The following is a 17,530-nucleotide window of genomic DNA, read 5'->3' as shown; positions in this document are numbered from 1 at the left end:
GGCTCCCGAATCCCAAGAAACGCCGTACGTACTACACTCTACGCCCAAATTCCAATCACCGACTCTCTGCCTGCACACCGACCTTGCTACCTCAAGAGACTATTTAGGCCGCCGTTGGCCCTCTATTTAGGCAGCCCTTTGCCCTCTTCTTCAACACCTTTGCTGCCTTCTATTTAGGCAGCCCTTTGCCCTCTTCTCAAGAGCCTATTTAGGCAGCCCTTTGCCCTCTTCTTCAGTCCTGACTCCCGAGTCCCCTCAGCCCTTCACTCTTCTTCAGTTTGCCCTCTTCTTCAGCACCTTGCTGCCCTCTATTTAGGCAGCCCTTTGCCCTCTTCTACTTGCTTTGGAGGTCAGTGGTCGCTGTACAGTTGCAGCCCACAGCCTACCTCTACGCTCTACCTGCTCCAAGCGTCAAGGTAATTGCAATGGCTGCTCTTTTTTCTTGTTTTGCAGCAAGTGCTCTCTCTTTAGTTGATGCCATCTAACAGGGCAGCCTGCAAGGGCTTCAAGCCCTCGTTCCTTTGCCCAATGCCTTATTTGCCCTCTTTTGCAACTTTGCAGCTTGCAGATCTGCAAATGGGAAGACAAAAAGGACCAGAATGGGAATTTGTAGAGGCTTTAAAGCCTTTGGGGAAGGGCCAATATACTTGTAAATGTAAATATTGCCCTCATTCATGGGATGAAGGACCGACCCGTATAAGGGCACATTTTCTTAGGCTCACAGGCTTGGGGGTTGACAAGTGTACCGCTCCTCCTGAAAATGTGAGAGATACTTATCGAAGATTGCAAGCAAATGCGGCCCTAAAAACTACTGCAAAACAGCTTGTTGAAGATGTGGCTGATTTGGGAGATGCCTCAGTGAGTGGTACTGCAAGTGGAAATGCATCTGGCAATGCATATGAGCCAAAGCAAAAGAAGTTGAAGATGTCAAAGGGAACCTTGGAAAAGGCATGGGAGTCACAAGCACGGAAGGATGCATACATTGCTCTCCGTCGTTTTTTCTTTGCAGAGGATATTCCTCATTGGAAGGTGAGGAGCCCTTATTTTTTGGAGATGGTTTGTGCCATTGGCCAAGTTGGGCCTACCTTCAAGCCTCCATCCTATAATGTTTTGTGCACAACGGAGCTAACTAATGAAGCAGTATGCATAGATCAAGAGATGCTATAGTTCCGGGATAAGTGGAAAAAATATGGCTGCATCATAACTTGTGATGGTTGGTATGACACTTGACGCTGGCCTATAATCAATATTATGGTCTCATGCATATTTGGTTCAGCCTTTTTGAAGTCCGTGGACACAAGTGGGCAGTATAAGGGGAGTACATCTTTGGGATACTAAAAGATGCCATTCTTGATGTTGGGGCTGAAAATGTGGTGCAGGTATGTATGGACAATGCATCTAACTGTGTGCGCGCAGGAGAATTGGTGGAGGAAGAGTGGCCTCACATTTTCTATACTAGATGCGCATGCCATTGCCTTGACCTCTTGTTCGAGGACATTGGAAAGCTTGCATGGGTGAAGCCAGTGTTGGTATATGCTAACATGATTGTGACATTTGTTACCCGGAAACACACCGTGTTAGCAATGTATAGAAAATTCAGCAAGAAGGAATTGGTGAAGCCAGCACAAACATGGTTTGCTTACATGTTTATCATATTAGCAAACTTGTTGGATGAGAGGGTATACAATGGATTGCGCCGCATGGTTGTCATCATGAGTATTGCAAGAAGAAGGTGTCACGCACTGTGAAAGCACAACAGGTGTCTTCTATTATATTGGGTGCTTCATTTTGGCAAGATGCAAGACTCATTGTGAAGCTTTGTGCACCTATTTTGAAGATCCTTCCCTTGGCTGATAGGGAAGTGGGACTTGTATATGAACTCACTAATCGGATGGTCGAGAAGATGGCAACTATTGATGGGATTGAATCCTTAAAGCTGGCTGATGTTAGAGCCTTGTGTGTTGACAGGTGGAATATGATGCATTCTCCATTGCATGCGGCAGCCTTTGTTCTCCATCCTATTTGGAGAGAGAAAAATCCAGATAGCAACAAGGAGGTGCACGATGGGTGGATGGATGCCAAAGAGCGGTACACCAAGTATGATGTTGACAGCCAAGGCACCTTATGTGATGAGTTGGATATTTACAAATCCATGTCAGGCACATTTGCTCGTGCGATTGCAAAGGATGAAAAGAGAATGCACCAAGGGGTGAAATGGTGGGAGACAACACCAAATTTGCAGCGGTTAGCTCTTCGAGTGCTCTCGCAAGGCACATGTGCTTCTCCTTGTGAAAGGAATTGGAGCACATTCTCTCTTATCCATACTAAAAGAAGAAATAGGTTGCTTCCAAAGAATACCGAGAAATTGGTATACATCCATACTAATTTGCGTCTCATTTCCAAAATCAAGGAAAGGGGATTTGAGAAGATAGAAGTGACCCTAGAAATGATCAACAAGGAGAAGGATGATGATAGGCTGCTAGCGAGGCAAGCACATACAGAGGGAGAATACATTGCAGCCCCTATTGTTACACTTACAGGAACGATGGATGTTGCTGCAGCTTCAAGCAGCTGTAGTCTTTTGGAGTTCCATGGCGAGGCAGATGAGGATGATAGTGATGAGGAGGAGGAGGAGGAGGAGGAGGAGGGTGTAGGCATTGATGCAGATGATGATGAGGATGAGGATAAGCAAGACGATGAGGATGAAGATGCAGCTTGAGGCTTGAGCCTCATTGGTTGTGAATTGTCATGCATGCTTTATTTCCGGGCTGTGGCACACTGGCAGCCTTTTCTTTATGATGTTTGCCTTTCATGTTTTGAAATTTGGTGTAGTTACTAGTACCTACTTCCTTTGATCATGATCTTTTGGTGTAGTATTGATTATTGATCTATGATCTATGATTCCATCATTTGACAGTGGACACTATGTATGAATCATGATGTATCAAAATCTAGAATCCAGATGACTACGGTCTCTGGAGGTTGGAGTCTTTCATGAATGATGAATCACGATTCATGACTCATGACTCATGAGTGATGACTTTAAAATTAATACAAGTTTCAAGTTTCAGTTTAATACCTCTATGTCAATTTAATGTGTACAATGATCAATGATCAATCTATATTTTTTTGAAATTTTTTGGGTAAAACTAGGGTCACGTATGTTTCAGCCCCAAGGGCTAAACCATACTCCAATCATACTTCCGTACTCGTATGACGTATGCGTATGGTAACGTATGGAAAAAACTATGATATAGAACATGCACGTTTCAGCTTCATGAATTTGCCATTCAGTGTATAAACGTCTCCATATCTTTTGCTTTGAGCTTTTAGTTTAGAGTTTAGTTTAGTGTAGGACTCAACAAAGGGCTTTAGTGAGACCTTTGCCTCAGCCCACAGAGGCTTGTATGAGTTACTCTAATTTTGTATTTTGTCTCATAGACCCGTGAGGCCTCCCGAAGACGGTAATACATCTCTCTCTCTCTCTCTCTCTCTCTCTCTCTCTCTTGCAACAAGGCCTTAGTGAGCCCTTAGTGGCTTGTACAAGTTACCTTTTGGTTTTGCACTTTGTCTCATAGGCCTGCAAGGCCTCCTGCAGATGTTAATACATCTTTCTTTCTTTTTTTCTCTCTCTCTCTTTTCGGAGTCTTACACTAGACGAGACAAACCCTTCTATACAGAGACATACAAGAGCCCAAAGCGCCCTTTACCAATGGTCAATGGAATCATGGATACACATGGGAGATAGCCAAGTGGAGTACGAGGGTCAGAAGGAATGGCAGTACTATACATATCTTCCCTCATTGGGACCATCTCCGTAGAAAGGCGGGCCACGCACTACAGATTTCTAAGGATCCGGATCCACCACGCCTCTCGACACGACCTATTCATTGCAATATGCTACTTCCCCCTTGAGACATCTCATTTTGCTAAAGACTTGCGAGAGGGGACCGAGGTATCACCATACACAGCCATATACCAAGACATCATGGATTTCTCAAGTCACAGTGGGGAAGTTCTCCTTGTTGTGGACTTCAGTGCGAGGAGAGGCACACATTAGGTATCGCTTTTGGATTTTCGCGATCATTCTATCTTACTACCCGATGTTGATCTAGACGAGGCAGGTATGTCCCGAGTTTCCGCAGATAGACGAGCCCCAATCACATAAACTGGCCAGGCACTCTTGGACATGGGTAGGATACATGATCGTATCATATATATGATCTAGACCGACGATGGCCCTCCTCAGGTGGATTCATTTGTTTTCCACACCCGTGCACGGGGGCCGGGGGGCAGGCACTCCAACGTAATTAATTACCTCATGAAATCCCTTGCTGTCACCTCTCACATCACGGAACAAAGCAAAAACAAGAAACCAAAAGAAACACATATGCAAACACAAGGAAACAAGGTGTTTGGAAGGCTATCAAGCAAATAGGAGAAAGAATGCTTTGAACTTCCATCCTGTAAAATGGTCATTTGCAGCAGGTGGCACATTCATTCATATGTCAATAACAAGGTTCCTGCCGAGCTAGCGTAATCTGTTACATGTTCTTAATCTAAGTCTGTTCCAAAGAATGTGGCCCTGATTAATCCAGAGGTGAAACTGCCAAGCGCTATCTCCAAAAGAAGAGTGGCACTGATACTCTGTCTGTTCCAAAGAAGTGGCCCTGATTAATGGTGTGAAACTGCCAAGCACTACCTTCCTATGAATATGTGCATTCCTTCAAGTGTAACACTTACAATAAGGTGTTCACAAAAACACAAATGCACATATTGAAGATGCAATTATGTCTACAATTGCCCAATTCCAAGCAGTTAGTGCCAAACTATACTATAAATTCACTGTCCTTTTTAGTCCATATAAGTAAGATAATCTTTCTGCTTAATCAACTAGATTCTGCACGGAATGCAATCCGAGAAGTATAAAGTACATAGTAGACAATTAGATGGTATTTTTAAAAAAGCATTTAAAGATCTGTAAAAAATCTAGCTTGAACTATAACTATTCATATGATAGGACCTGCTTTTTAAAAATTCATCCAGTACCAATATAAAACTGTATATAAATTTTATCAGACCTCAAGGATGACATCTGGATTAATGTCTGCTAAAGTTTGCACAGCCGCATCTGTTTTAGTCATGCCAGCCTGCAATATGCATCGATAGTTATCATTAGGAGAAGACTTATGTGTCAAAAGCACAAAACCAATCTGACACTACAATGAAACATCTACCTTGCTTTGCTTATTCAGGATCAATTCAAAGCGAAGTCATTAAGTAGTCTCGTTTAATTTTGAAACTCATATGTCCAAACTTGTTCCTTCTCTTATATTCCCTCCCCGCTCTCACAAACTTCATAGCACCTGCTTGGCACCTAGATAACTGGCGTGTTCCTCATCTTTGGCAAACCCATCAGAGTGGTTGGCCTACAGTCTTCCTTCAGGGCTGTAAATATGTCTATCTTCAGTGCTGGCTGTCGGGCTGAAAGAGCCAGGGTCCAGGGACGCATCTAGAGGGTAGAGACATGGTGCAGAGCCGCAATTGCATGGGCTGCTGTGCAGGCCTGTATTGCAGGACAGTGTAGTGGGCAGATGGGCTGGCTGTTGGATCAGGGTTGGTCACCTCCTCACCTGTGAGCCCCCAAATAAGGAAAGCATAGAGGGGTGAACGTAGGGTTTGAGAGAAGATCTCAATCCTCTAACGTAGCTCATCCCCCTCAAGAGTCTCAAGAAGGATCTACTCCGGGATGGACTTTGGGTCCTCTTAGCTCTATCACCAGTCAGAATCTGGGGACCCCTCGTCGTCTGTCACTACTAATGGGGCTAACTCTGGAGGGAACTCCAGTACCGTGCCAAACGCTCTGCCAATGGAAGGGGGAAGTCCTGGAAACGAAGCGTCACTAGAAAGCGAGGCACATGGTAGGACGAGTCCATGTCCTACAGTCGTGGTACTAGGGGGAAAGAAAAACCAAGTGTGGGCTAAGATAGATGGGGCTCTGCTCAACTAGTGCCTGGGTGGTGTCAAACGAGCGCAGCTGGAGAAGGAATGACCTCCTGGATGTGGTTCCGCTCTATCGCTAAGCTTGCCTGTAACCAATCGCAGATCTAGCTCTTGGAAGGGGTGAGCCCTACTATTCGGCCCAATATTGTCTTGTGCGTGAGAGACTAAATTGCTTTCTGATCTGCTGCTTGTACTGAGGAGAGTAAAACCTTGACAGCTGGGGGGGTCGAAGGTGCTGCCACTGAGCCCTTCTGGCCAAACAAATGTCACTGCCAAGCTTTCTTTCTCCAAGACGTAAGCAATTAACCCGAAGCTGCAAGAGAAGGGAGAGGGTGTTAGAAATTACCCAGCAGAGGGTACACACAGCGGAAGACTAATAGTATTGCCCACAAGCTCACACAGTGTAGTGTGGAGTGTGAAATCACAAACTTCTTAACTTATGTGCATAGATGTGCAAGCCAGTAAATAGAAATGCTCAGAAACAAATATAGAAGCAACACTTTATATTTCCGTCCATCCACAAAGTAGGACACGATACAATACCAAAAGGTTCTCCTACTAGATGTCAAGCACTTCTAGATCACTGAGCCCACGTGCTCCACCTCGAGCATATGTAGACTCTCTGTCTAGAGTGTTCTTCTCAACCTTGCTGCCCTGAATGTCAGCCTAGGTAGGCAGCCCCTGCTAAGCTTTGTCTGCAGCACACAGGTCCTTTTGGTCCTCCTGAATGTAGGCCCCAAGATAGCTGTTCCACTGCTCCAAACCTTGTGAATGGCTGCTCCAGAATATATATGATCACAACACCTTGCTGCCCTGGAAGACAGCCAAGGTCCAGCCTCTAGGGAGCTCAGTCTGCAGCACACCTTCCACTCTCCACCACCCCCAGTGTGAGCCCAAGGGAGTGGCTTCTGGCTGCTCCTGTCTGCTCCTGCTCTTGCTGAATGTTGGATGTGAAATGAGGCCCAGGGCCTCTCCTTTTATAGGGCACAAGGCCCCCTTGAACCAACCAACCAGCCAGCCCTAAATGGGCTGACTGGCTGGTCTGTTTGGGCTGACCAGTCTGCCCCCCCCCCCAGTCTGTAAACCGACCTGGTTGGGGGCTATTCTTCAGACCCACCTGGCCACGTGGCAGCCTGCCATAGGCCCAGGCACTCTGCCCACCTGCTGGCCCTGTTCCCGGCCTGTTGCAGGCTCCATACAAGGCACAAAGGCCCTGCCATGCAGGTGCCTTTGGCCACTGCAGATCCCGCCTTTTGTCAGGCTTCCAACAGCCCTGTTTTCCATCCAGTAGGCCTCCGTACAGCCCCATACAGTGGGTCCGTACCCTGCTGATGTCATCGCGCCCTTCACAGGGCCCTGTTGCAGGCCGTACGCCTGCTCTAAGTTTCCGCCTTGCCAGGCCAGATCTAGGGCTACATGCCCCCGCCATCTTTCCTGCACAAGGTCTCTTGTGCTGTCCACATGACAGCTCATGTGCTGCCCATGTGGTCAGTCTATACATCCCTAGGTCCGCCTCCCCCATGCTCTCCTCATATGCGGGCTTACAGATGGGGAGGTGACCATTCCAACAGAGGGGTGGTGGAAAAGGGGGAAAAGGAAAAGAGAAAGAAAGGTCGTCGAGAACAAAGGCAAAAGGATGCCCAGGCGCTTGACGGTCTCAAAAAAGGCTTTGACTGGCTGGGAATCGAAGCTGGGATAAAGTTGAGCTGCAAAAGGCGGTGAGAACCAACTCCTCGAAGTCCTAAACTGGCTCCAAAGACTCCACCAGCTGTCCTACTTACTGAACTTGCCATGACAGCTCCTCGAGGTGCTCCCACAGCCTCGAACTATGCGAGCAAAGGCGGTCCAGCTACGGTGGCTGTCAGCCAGCACCTTGGAGGGGACACAGCGGGTCGGAAGCGGGTATGTGTCCTCTAGGTCCGTCGAGCCCCACGGGGGGCTGCTCAGCTTCAAGAAATGGCCCCCACACTGCTCGCGGGGGACTCCAGCTCAGAAACGCGGCCAGCATGGCAGAAAACAGGGGCGGGGCAGCGCGAAAAGCTGCGACAGGGAAGGGGGAAAGAAGAACGGGAGGCGGGGCAGTGAATCACCGCCGATGGGGAAGGGGGGAAGAAAAACCGGGGGGGAGGAGGAGAGAAGACGGCCCGGGGGAGAAGAAGGTGCTCAAGGGGGGAGCAAAGGCGGAAAGGGAGAGGGGGGCAAGAGGGAGCTAGGCGGGGGCAAGCGCTCATACGTATTACGGTCCTTACAAGATCATCAGCAAGGTTGGAGAGGTAGCATTATCAATTGGGGCTAAGTACCTCCAAGATCCATGATGTTTTCCATGTTTCCTTGCTGAAACCACATGTGGGACAGAATGTGCATGTCCTACCTGACTGGCCACCCATGGATGAGGAGGGTCACATCCTCTGTATTCCTGAGCACATTGTGGGGTTCAGAGATCGAGTACTCCGCAACAAGGTATACATTGAGTACCTCATTAGATGGAAAGGGATTACAGAGGGTGAACAGTCATGGCAGCCAGAGAGTATTGTTTAGGAGTACCCCTTTCTTTTAACAGGCTGATCAGCATCACCTTGATGTCCCAGCACCCTTGCGTAGCAGCTGGTTAAATTCTATGAGAGGGGATGGCTGTAATGAAGGGGGGGAAAGGGGCTACTTTAGTGGCCCTTCAGGTGGGAGGGAGGCTAGAATGCCCCTGCTCAGTGAAAACAGTACACAATACACCCACTGGCCCCAAATGCCTTGGCGCCCCTTTCGATATTTATTTAATTCTTCTGAATGGAAATGCCAGAGAGAAAGAGCAAAAAGAAGGTGGAAGGAAGACAGGAAAGGGGCGAGTGGTACACAAGCTTGCAGGTCTACCCAAAGCCTCGACCTTGGGATCCGAGCCTCGAACCTTGCTACTAACCAGCCACAGGTCACCTTGGGAACCGTACCTACCTTGGAATACGTGCCAAGGAGTCAGTACAGCAACCTCGAGGACTATGCCTCAGGTCTGTACAGATCCGTATGGCTGTACGGACTGCAATAAATGTGCCATAAACTATCTCAAAATTCGTGCCTATAGCCGTACACTGCCTTGAAAAGCGTGCCAGCAGTAGCTGGGCTGCCTAGCAAACTGTACCCAAGCAGCCTCAAGGCTTCACATTCAACACATTGTCCCTCTGGCCTTCCCTAGGCACACCCTTTGCTTCTGAGTGCTTGCTTACGCCTGTGGGGACCAGAAAAGACTCCAAACACAAGAAAAGCACTGCAGCTAACTTCAAAATGAGAAATAGCAAACAAAAAGAAGACAATAACCAAGTGCCCACTATTTGTGGCAGAGGGGCGAGCTCAATTCTCGCGCCTATCCCCTAACCAAGCTCTTAGCAGGGTGCAAGTGTCTTCCAGCCTCAGGGAGACGAGAGAAAGAGCAGAAAGAAGGCGGAAGGAAGGTAGGAAAGGGCTGAGTGGTACACAAGCTTGCAGGTCTGCCCCTAAGCCTCAACCTTGGGATCGGACCTTGTGCTCTCCTAAATCAGTTGTATTAGTTTGGAGGTTTCTTTGTTGTCCCATAGACCTATGGTCTCCCATGGACATTAATAAACTCTATGTCTCTCTCTCTCTCTCTCTCTCTCTCTCTCTCTCATGAGGTCAACTAGGTCATTTGTGAGGATCTTTTGCAACTACACACTTTCGGGACCTGGTTGGGACCGAGGGCGAGCTTCCAATGAAGCTCAGCTTCCATAGGGATCATTATTTACATATCACAGCAGAGGGTTTTATCGACCCATCAGGATATACGCAAATCCACCTACCCCACTCACTGAGGATCTCTATTGGGCAGTTTCGGGTATCTTCACATAGACTTTGCATAGAAAGTGCCAGGGCTGAGGGTTTGCCCAGGGAGAGACGCAGATGCACATTATGTGACATACAGGAGATTGAGTCGGAGGAGCATTTCATTTTCAGATGCCCAATATACTATGAGATTCAAGGATGCTTTTATTGCCTCTTCAGAGACAGTTCTGGGATATTGTCTCGCTTTCTCTCCTTTCTAGACAAAAAATGCTTAGCCGCCTTCATTAACCAGGCAATCAGACACCGCGAGCATCTACTTCGATCACAGAGATAGGAGCAGACCTCCTTGATAGACTCTTCTCAGAGCTCGATCCCTAAGTTCTTCCAACCAGACCATGCGGACTTCCACACCACGATCGTGACACAGAGCCAATGACACGACAGCTCAGATAGAGGGTTGATGCACGGATTACACCAACAGGGGTAACCGTAGCCCTTATCAGATGCAGAGCTACGACCAGGAGACGACACAAGAGCACGTCCGCGGGCAACCGCCAGCACTCTATCTCTGACTTTATGCCCTCACTACCTCGTCAACCTCGATGCTCTGATGATGAGGATGTTAGTGTTGTGTAGATGATCATCATTCTGACATGACTATGTAGCACTCAGCACTTATCATTTGCATTCTGCACTGGAGTGGATGCTCGTTTAGTAGCTCCACCCACACATCTTGTTTGTATCAAGATTTTTCACAGTCTCATAGACCCATCGGTCTTTCGAAAACTTTGATAAAGTTTCCTTCTCTCCCTTCCTCTCCCCAATCCCCACTTTCTCCAATCTGTCCCCTACCCCTTTCTACACCCCAATCGGCTAGCTAGTTGGCCCAAATAAGGGCTGGCTGGTTGGTTTTTTGAAGGGCCCTTGGGGCCTATAAAAGGAGGTCCATTAGGCCTCGTTTTGCATCACTTGGAGCAGCAACTTCCAGAGCAAAAGGAGCAGCAGCAGGGCTTCCCTTGGGCCGATATCCAAGAGGTGGAGGAGGAATACAAGAAGCTACACAAAGCTGCAGACTTAGCTCGAGAAGCTGCCCACCTAGGCAGACTACCCGGGCAGCAAGGTAGAGGCATCACTCGACAGAGAGTCTACATAAGCTCAAAGGAGCACGCGGGCTCAAAGATCTAGAGGTGCCAAGCAGATAGTAGAAGAGCTTTTGGTAAGATCAAAGGACGACAATCTGGTGAGACTCTGCAACTCTTTCGTTTGTGTCTGGTTTTGGACGGAAATATGCCATTGTGGATTCTATATCTTTCTTGGAGCACTGTCTATTTACTGGTTTGCACACATATATGGTTGTGAAGTACACAAAAGTAAAGAAGTTTGATTTCGTAGTGAAACACTTCGGTGTGTAACCTAACGGAAGTTCATGGGAAGTGGAGATTGAAGGCAAGGACATTGCTCAAGGACGGCCTTGATTCATTTCTCAGGGGAATTGACTTCGGCGTCTAAAGGATTTACCCAAGTGGAAGGCTCAAGTTCAGGCAAGTGTCTAAAGGATTGTACCCAGGCTCAGGTTCAGGCAAGTGTACAACATCTAACTTTACCTCTTTCAGTTCATTGTCATGGCCAACAAATATCAGATCCCTAATTTTGGTGAGATGGGCAAGCTCGATGGGACCAATTACCCATTGTGGAAAATGAAGATTCGGAGCCACTTATTGTTGACGGAATGCTGGGAGATTGCGGCGGGCAGGGAGTTAATACCGCAGCCCACAGTGACTCCAATGACGGGGTCCACCCCGGCGGTGACTGTACCAGCAGATGCTATTCTATGAGGGCCTAGCAGATACAAGATGCTGAGGCATTGGCTATCATTGTGGGCACCACGGTGGATGCGGTACTACCTCACATACAGATGGCAAACACTTCCTTCAGAAATCCTATTCAAGAGCAGACCAGTCAGGCCTCTCCAACTGGACGTAGTATAGAAAAACTTGCAAACCTTTACAGAGACAGCACAGATATTAATTCAATTGTATGGAGATTGCTTCACTTCCATAAGAGTTCCTAATCTGCAAATTTTGAAGTTCATCATTTTTTTCCCTGAAATTTTGAATTTCATCATTTGTTTTCATAATTATATATGAGGCTGTTACCATAAAAACTACTGTTGATAAGCTGCCAGAGAGCTAATCGAGACCTAAGTCATAAAGTTACAACACTATGGACAGCCAAAATGTAGTGCCTACCTGTTCTGGTCGGAAAAATAACCTATTCATGTTTGCTAGCTCCACAGTGTCATAATCGTAAAGCAGGAGACGGCCAATACCACACCTGGTAAGCATTTCAGCAGCCACACTCCCCACGCCACCTACACCCTGAATTTCAAGATTGTTATTGCAAGACAGATACTGCATACTGGAGTTGCACTGCAGAAGAAACAACAATTGTATAAAAGATGAGGAGAAAGTGAGCTAGAGAGAGAGAGAGAGAGAGAGAGAGAGAGAGAGAGAGAGAGATGCCCTTTTACCAACAGATAGAACATGACTAGGATGCATGCTGAAAAAGAGAACTCAGAACACAATGTTCTAGTATCTACCCTTCTTTAAAGAAATATGTTATATACTAGCACTAAGTACCATAGTTACCACAAATTTGTTCGAAGGCCTTCATAAAAATCCAAATTTATGTTTAATTCAAGCAGAGAAGCTTGTTGCAATTTTTACAAATCACATTCATCCATACCACAACAGCAACTGAGAAGCTCCGGATCAGTTCGTAGTTGTCCACTATACCCATGCGCTTAAGGGCCATCAGCCTACTGTAAGGATTGCTTTCAACCACTTCAGAGCTCATGTCCTGTAAATATTAACACCGTCTCAACACATCCATAATCACTTTTTATAATAGAAAGACAAAATTTGGTATAATTCAATTCACAAACTACTAGGAAGCAAAGTCAAGGACCTCGATCTTCTGTCGTCTGCTTGGTTGCACCAGCGTTTTGGAAAGAGATAAAATACGACCTGCATACTCTTGCAGCTACACAGCAAAAAAGAAAGCAATATCTCAATGAGTGACAGTGCATGAAATCCTGGAAAGACCATATTGATTGCAATTTTTCATACAAAGCGAACAACTTCTTGTGATAATAGAGATGTTATCAGCTCTTGACTCCAACCTAACATGGTATCAAGGCTAGCTTTGGAACACGATTAGATTCTTTGACATGATATGAAAGCCTTGGTGATCAAGCCTACCAATTTCAGAGATCGACTTCAACAGAAGACGAAAGTGGACTTCTGATCGGGTGTGACAAGAAAGTTTGTACATTTATGAATCATAGTTCTCTTTGCAATTAATCTCACAGTGTGACAATGGCATCCCACATGCTGATCCCTAATTTTGGTAAGGTGGGTATGTTGGATGGGGCCAACTCATGCTTCTCCTCCACTCTTTTGGCGATTCATGTGCAATTAGGTGGCTCTGGATCTTTATTTTCTAGACCAGAAAAGTTCAAGTGGATGTGACAGGCGAATTTGTGAAAGCTGCAAATTCGGATGAGGTCAAAGGCTGGATACTCAGAGACGCTGAGGCACTCTCAATAATCATAGGAAAGGTAACAAACTCAGTGCTATCACACATACACATGGAGGTGACGGCATTAAGCTTGGACAATTTTGTGTGATTTATATGAGGCAATGAATATGGGGATCGTGACGCTCCAAATCAGCTGTTCATGTTCCAGATGAAGTTAAGAGAGGGGTAACCGACAATCTCATCAAGGTAACAGTTTTGAAGGATCAAAAAGTGGATAGTAATCAGCAGGGCCATGCTCATGGTTAGCAAGCTGCCAAAGAGCCTCAATGGATTAGTGACAACCCTAGCAGATGGAGAGATTTCAAGCGGCAAGCCATCGACATTTGAGGAGCTCTGATCCAAGAGAAGGGTAGGCAGGTGTTGTTTGAGGAAGATGGCAACAAGAAGGCATATATAGCTACCACCAAGGGAAAAGGGAACGCCAAGGGAAAGTCAGACCCAAGGAGAAGTTGACGAACCTTCATAGCTACCACCAAGGGCAAAGGGAAAGCCAATGGATAGTCACGAAAGACAGATCCCAGAAGAAGTCGACGAACCTTCCGAGGACAGGGACCCTTCAGCCAGGGAAAGCAAAAAGAAGAAAAAGTACTACTACAGTGACATGCCTTGATAACTTGTGAAACATTGCTAGAAGAAAACGGCTGGTCAAAAGAAAAAGGTGGATGAACCCAAGGAAGATAAGCCTGGTAAACAGAAAGCAAACCTGGTATTACCTCGAGTAGCCCAAGGATTACATATGCTAACCAGGAAGTGACAGTGCTCATGTCAACATTGAGCAATGGTCGGAAGATCTAAGATCGTTTGTAAGGATGAAGGATAGTAAAACTTACTCAGATGACAGTAAGAACAAGGCCATGTTTACTGAGAGGATCAGGGTTTGTACTTTACAGAGTTCAGCCTTCAAAGGGGGGCAGCTGAATGAACCTATCGATTGTACCTTGGTGTCTGATCATGACAAGGTTTTGGTAGCGCATTAAAGGGTGGTTCTGAGTTTGTACCTACAGTTAGGTTTCTAATTGTTCAAAGAAGATATTAAGCTAGACTTGGAGGTGCAAGCCATGCGGAAGCCTGGAACAGTCACTACACTTGAGAGCCCCCATATGAAGACGGCAAAGGGGCAAAGGACCCGTGTATGATGGGGGTATTCAAATGCTTCCATGTGTACATCGTATTGGTGCCACCTAGGTAGATCAACATAGATATAGCCCAACATCAGGGACGCCACGTGACAGCAGATAGGCTGACATATGAGCAGCAAATAGCGCTGGATATGGACCACACAGGGCCGCCAGGTGGCCAGTAGAGAGACTGACACGGGCAGCAAAGGCTGCATGAAGATAGGCTGGCAGGACTGCGGCAAAAAGGTCTGGTGTATGGGCAGCATATACACGGCCATGTAAATAAAGGGAAGAAGCACAGGAGGACCCACGTGTTTGGGCAGCAGAAGCCAGCATGAAAGGGGATTACTTATAGTCCCAGCCTGTGGTCGGCCACCTAGTTGGCCCAGTCAGTCGGGCCAAAAAAAGTACCATACCATTTGGGATGCCATGTGGCAGAAGTGGCCAGAACTGCAGGCAAAACCTCCAATGGTGAGATGATACAACACTAAGAAGGGGGCCTCTCCCCCCGCCCAGTCGGCTGGTACAAGAGGGCTGACCAAGTAGCCCTAACTGGGCCGACCAGCTCAGTATATACAGGCTGCTGGGGGCTGATAACCTGGCCAAGCAGGTCGGGTTTGTTGCCCCATGCACGGCCCCCTTATAAAAGCCTACAAGAGGCACAGCAAAGAGGGCTGCCATTGCAGCAAACACACAGGCCCTTTGCAAGCCCTGAACATCCGCGATCTGTCCTACAGCCCCTTCTGGGAATAACCACCTCTAATGCACCTCCAATGGGCTGCCAGGATGGCGGCAAACAGGCCCATATGAGCCCTGATCTGACCCATACCCCTCCAAGTACAATGCGCAAGCCAGAAGTGCCTCAAAGGTGACTGGACACATCACCAGCCCCTGGCAGTCACGAATGCCCCGGTAGGCTCCAACCCTCTCCTAAGCTAACCTCACTAGGGGCAGGCGCACCCGCAACCAAGGCCCTCACTCTGTCAGCCCTTTAAGCAAGACATTATTTCAGTATTCTTTCCTCTTCAGAGGCCCATTATATTCCTCCTTCAGACTCTCACACTCATTCCACAGTTCCACTTGCGTTTTGGGCACATTATCCTCTCAGTTCAGGTAGTAGTGGGCAAGAGAGAGAGTAAGTCGGCTTTCTCCCTGTTACAAGTTTATCATTTATGTAAGAAATCCTAGATTTACTATATTTAGAAATGTGCTAAGGAACAGAAATGAGACTGAAATAGCAGAGAACAAGGAATATTTGTATTGCTTGAGTGTCTGTAGTGTAGTTGTAGTGTGTCATCCATACAATTGGGCCTCTCTTATATAGAGAGTGAAGAGTCACACATGAAAAGGTGTGTACTCCAAAGTGTATTTGCATGAAGAGGTGTGTACCCCTTGTGAAGGGTGTGACCCTTGATGAGAGGATACATTACAATAGGAGTGTCTCTTCCATAGAATGTCTCTTGTGAAGGGTTGTGCCTCATAGGAAGTGTCCCGTCGAAAGGGCATACCCTTCCACAAGTGTCCATTTATCAAACCATCCATAAGTCTAGATATAAAGAAAGGAATACGTCATAGATCGTGACATCCCCTCCCACTTAAAATAAGACCCTGGTGGAGATAATGAACTGATGCAGAAAATATCACAGTAAATTCTGAAAATACTGCTGTAAAAGGTCAGGGTACTGCTGTAAGTCTTCATCAGATTGCCAAGTAGTGTCGGAGTCGTCCAGATCTCGCCAAAGAACAAGGAATTCTGTGATAAGTCGATGTCGAGGCATGACCAAACATTCATAGTGTCCATACTTTGTTCGAAAAGCTGTCTTGTAGTCATCCCCTTCTCGTATGCGAATTTGATGATAACTTGAACGAAGATCAATCTTTGAGAATTGTGTTGCGTGTAGAAGTTGATCGAAGAGGTCATCGATGCAAGGCAATGGATACTTGTTTTTGATAGTGAGCTTGTTGAGGGCTCGGTAGTCCATGCAGAGGCGCATTGACTTATTCTTTTTTTCCACAAGTAGTACATGAGATCCGAAAGGGCTGCGATTGGACCGAATGTGACCTTTGTCAAGTAGTTCGTTCACCTGTCTTTGGCTTTCTTCATTTTGAGTGTAAGAAACCCGATAAGGAGGTTTCGACGGTGGATTGCTGCCGGGAATAAGTTCGATTGGGTGATCCACTGGTCGTCGAGGTGGTAACTGCTTTGGCAATTCCTGTGGAAAAGTATCCAGGTAGGGCTGGAAAAAAGATTAGTTGAGGTATTCAGGAGGATCCTTTGTTGGTGCCTCCTCTACTGCCGTAACCAACAGAAGTGAAGTCTTTACTTAACGTTTACGAACCCACTTCTTTACTTGTAGGGCAGAGGCAACTCGGATTAAAGGAGAGTCCCTAGAACCAGTTAGCTCAATAAGTTTTCCCTGGTGGACAAACTGGATAGTATGGCTGCGAAAACTGATTGATGGATGATAGTCATAGAGCCACTGTTGTCCAAGTATGACATCGTACCGAGAAAGAGGCATGATGTCGAAGTTCAACTTGTTCGTATAATGTTGGATGCGAAAAGACAAGTTTTTGATTCTGGTGTTGCACAAGAAGGTAGTTCCATTTGCGAGTTCAATCTGATAGTCCATAAGACTAGGACTGGTGGTCAACCGAAGTTTGTCGACCATAGAACTAGCTAGGAAGTTATGAGAGCAGCCACTGTCGATGAGGATAGTGACCGTTGTTCCACGAATCGATCCTTAAATACAAAGTACTTGAGTGGCCAGGGAAGGTTCGGGGTTGCTGGCAAGGCTCAGGTGGATGGTATTTGCCATTCGAACAACTTTGCCTTTCTTGTCTTGTACTGGGGTAGCATCTTTTGTTTGGGAAGTGCTAGGTTCCATATTGGAATTTTGCTTTGGTCGCTTGGGACAATCAAACCATCTATGGTCGCATGTACAGATGGTACAAAGTCCTTTTGTGCTGGAGTTGTTCTTCTTGTCAGTGGCCACACCTTTATGTTGGGGATGACGGTAATGACTTTG

The 17,530-nt window shown here is 46.7% G+C and overlaps 2 protein-coding genes across 2 annotated transcripts in view; one reads left to right on the top strand and one right to left on the bottom strand.

Annotated features, from left to right (window-relative positions):
- The window catches only part of LOC147886197 (NAD(P)-binding Rossmann-fold superfamily protein), a 76,985-nt gene that overhangs the window by 47,937 nt on the left and 11,518 nt on the right, over positions 1-17,530 (bottom strand). Inside the window, exons 2-5 of the mRNA XM_087395377.1 lie at positions 12,754-12,828; positions 12,532-12,645; positions 12,036-12,164; positions 5,082-5,150 (exon numbers count right to left, since the gene is read on the bottom strand). Coding sequence (XP_087251503.1) covers positions 5,082-5,150; positions 12,036-12,164; positions 12,532-12,645; positions 12,754-12,828 — 387 coding nt within the window. The remainder of the gene's footprint in view (positions 1-5,081; positions 5,151-12,035; positions 12,165-12,531; positions 12,646-12,753; positions 12,829-17,530) is intronic.
- Positions 1,976-2,719, top strand: LOC147886198 (uncharacterized). The gene has a single exon (XM_087395041.1). It carries the CDS (start codon positions 1,976-1,978, stop codon positions 2,717-2,719), a length of 744 nt encoding a protein of 247 aa, XP_087251167.1.

This window comes from Dipteris shenzhenensis, chromosome 24, assembly GCF_047967505.1.
Source record: "Dipteris shenzhenensis isolate YYH24624 ecotype China chromosome 24, Dip_SZ_1.0, whole genome shotgun sequence".
Lineage (NCBI taxonomy): Eukaryota > Viridiplantae > Streptophyta > Polypodiopsida > Gleicheniales > Dipteridaceae > Dipteris > Dipteris shenzhenensis.
The sequence above is the reverse complement of the archived record's forward strand: the minus strand, read 5'-3'. Positions and strand labels throughout refer to the sequence as shown.

What these genes read in the sequence shown, in the direction of transcription:
- LOC147886198 (XM_087395041.1), top strand. Translation starts at nt 1,976, where the DNA reads ATGATGCATTCTCCATTGCATGCGGCAGCCTTTGTTCTCCATCCTATT.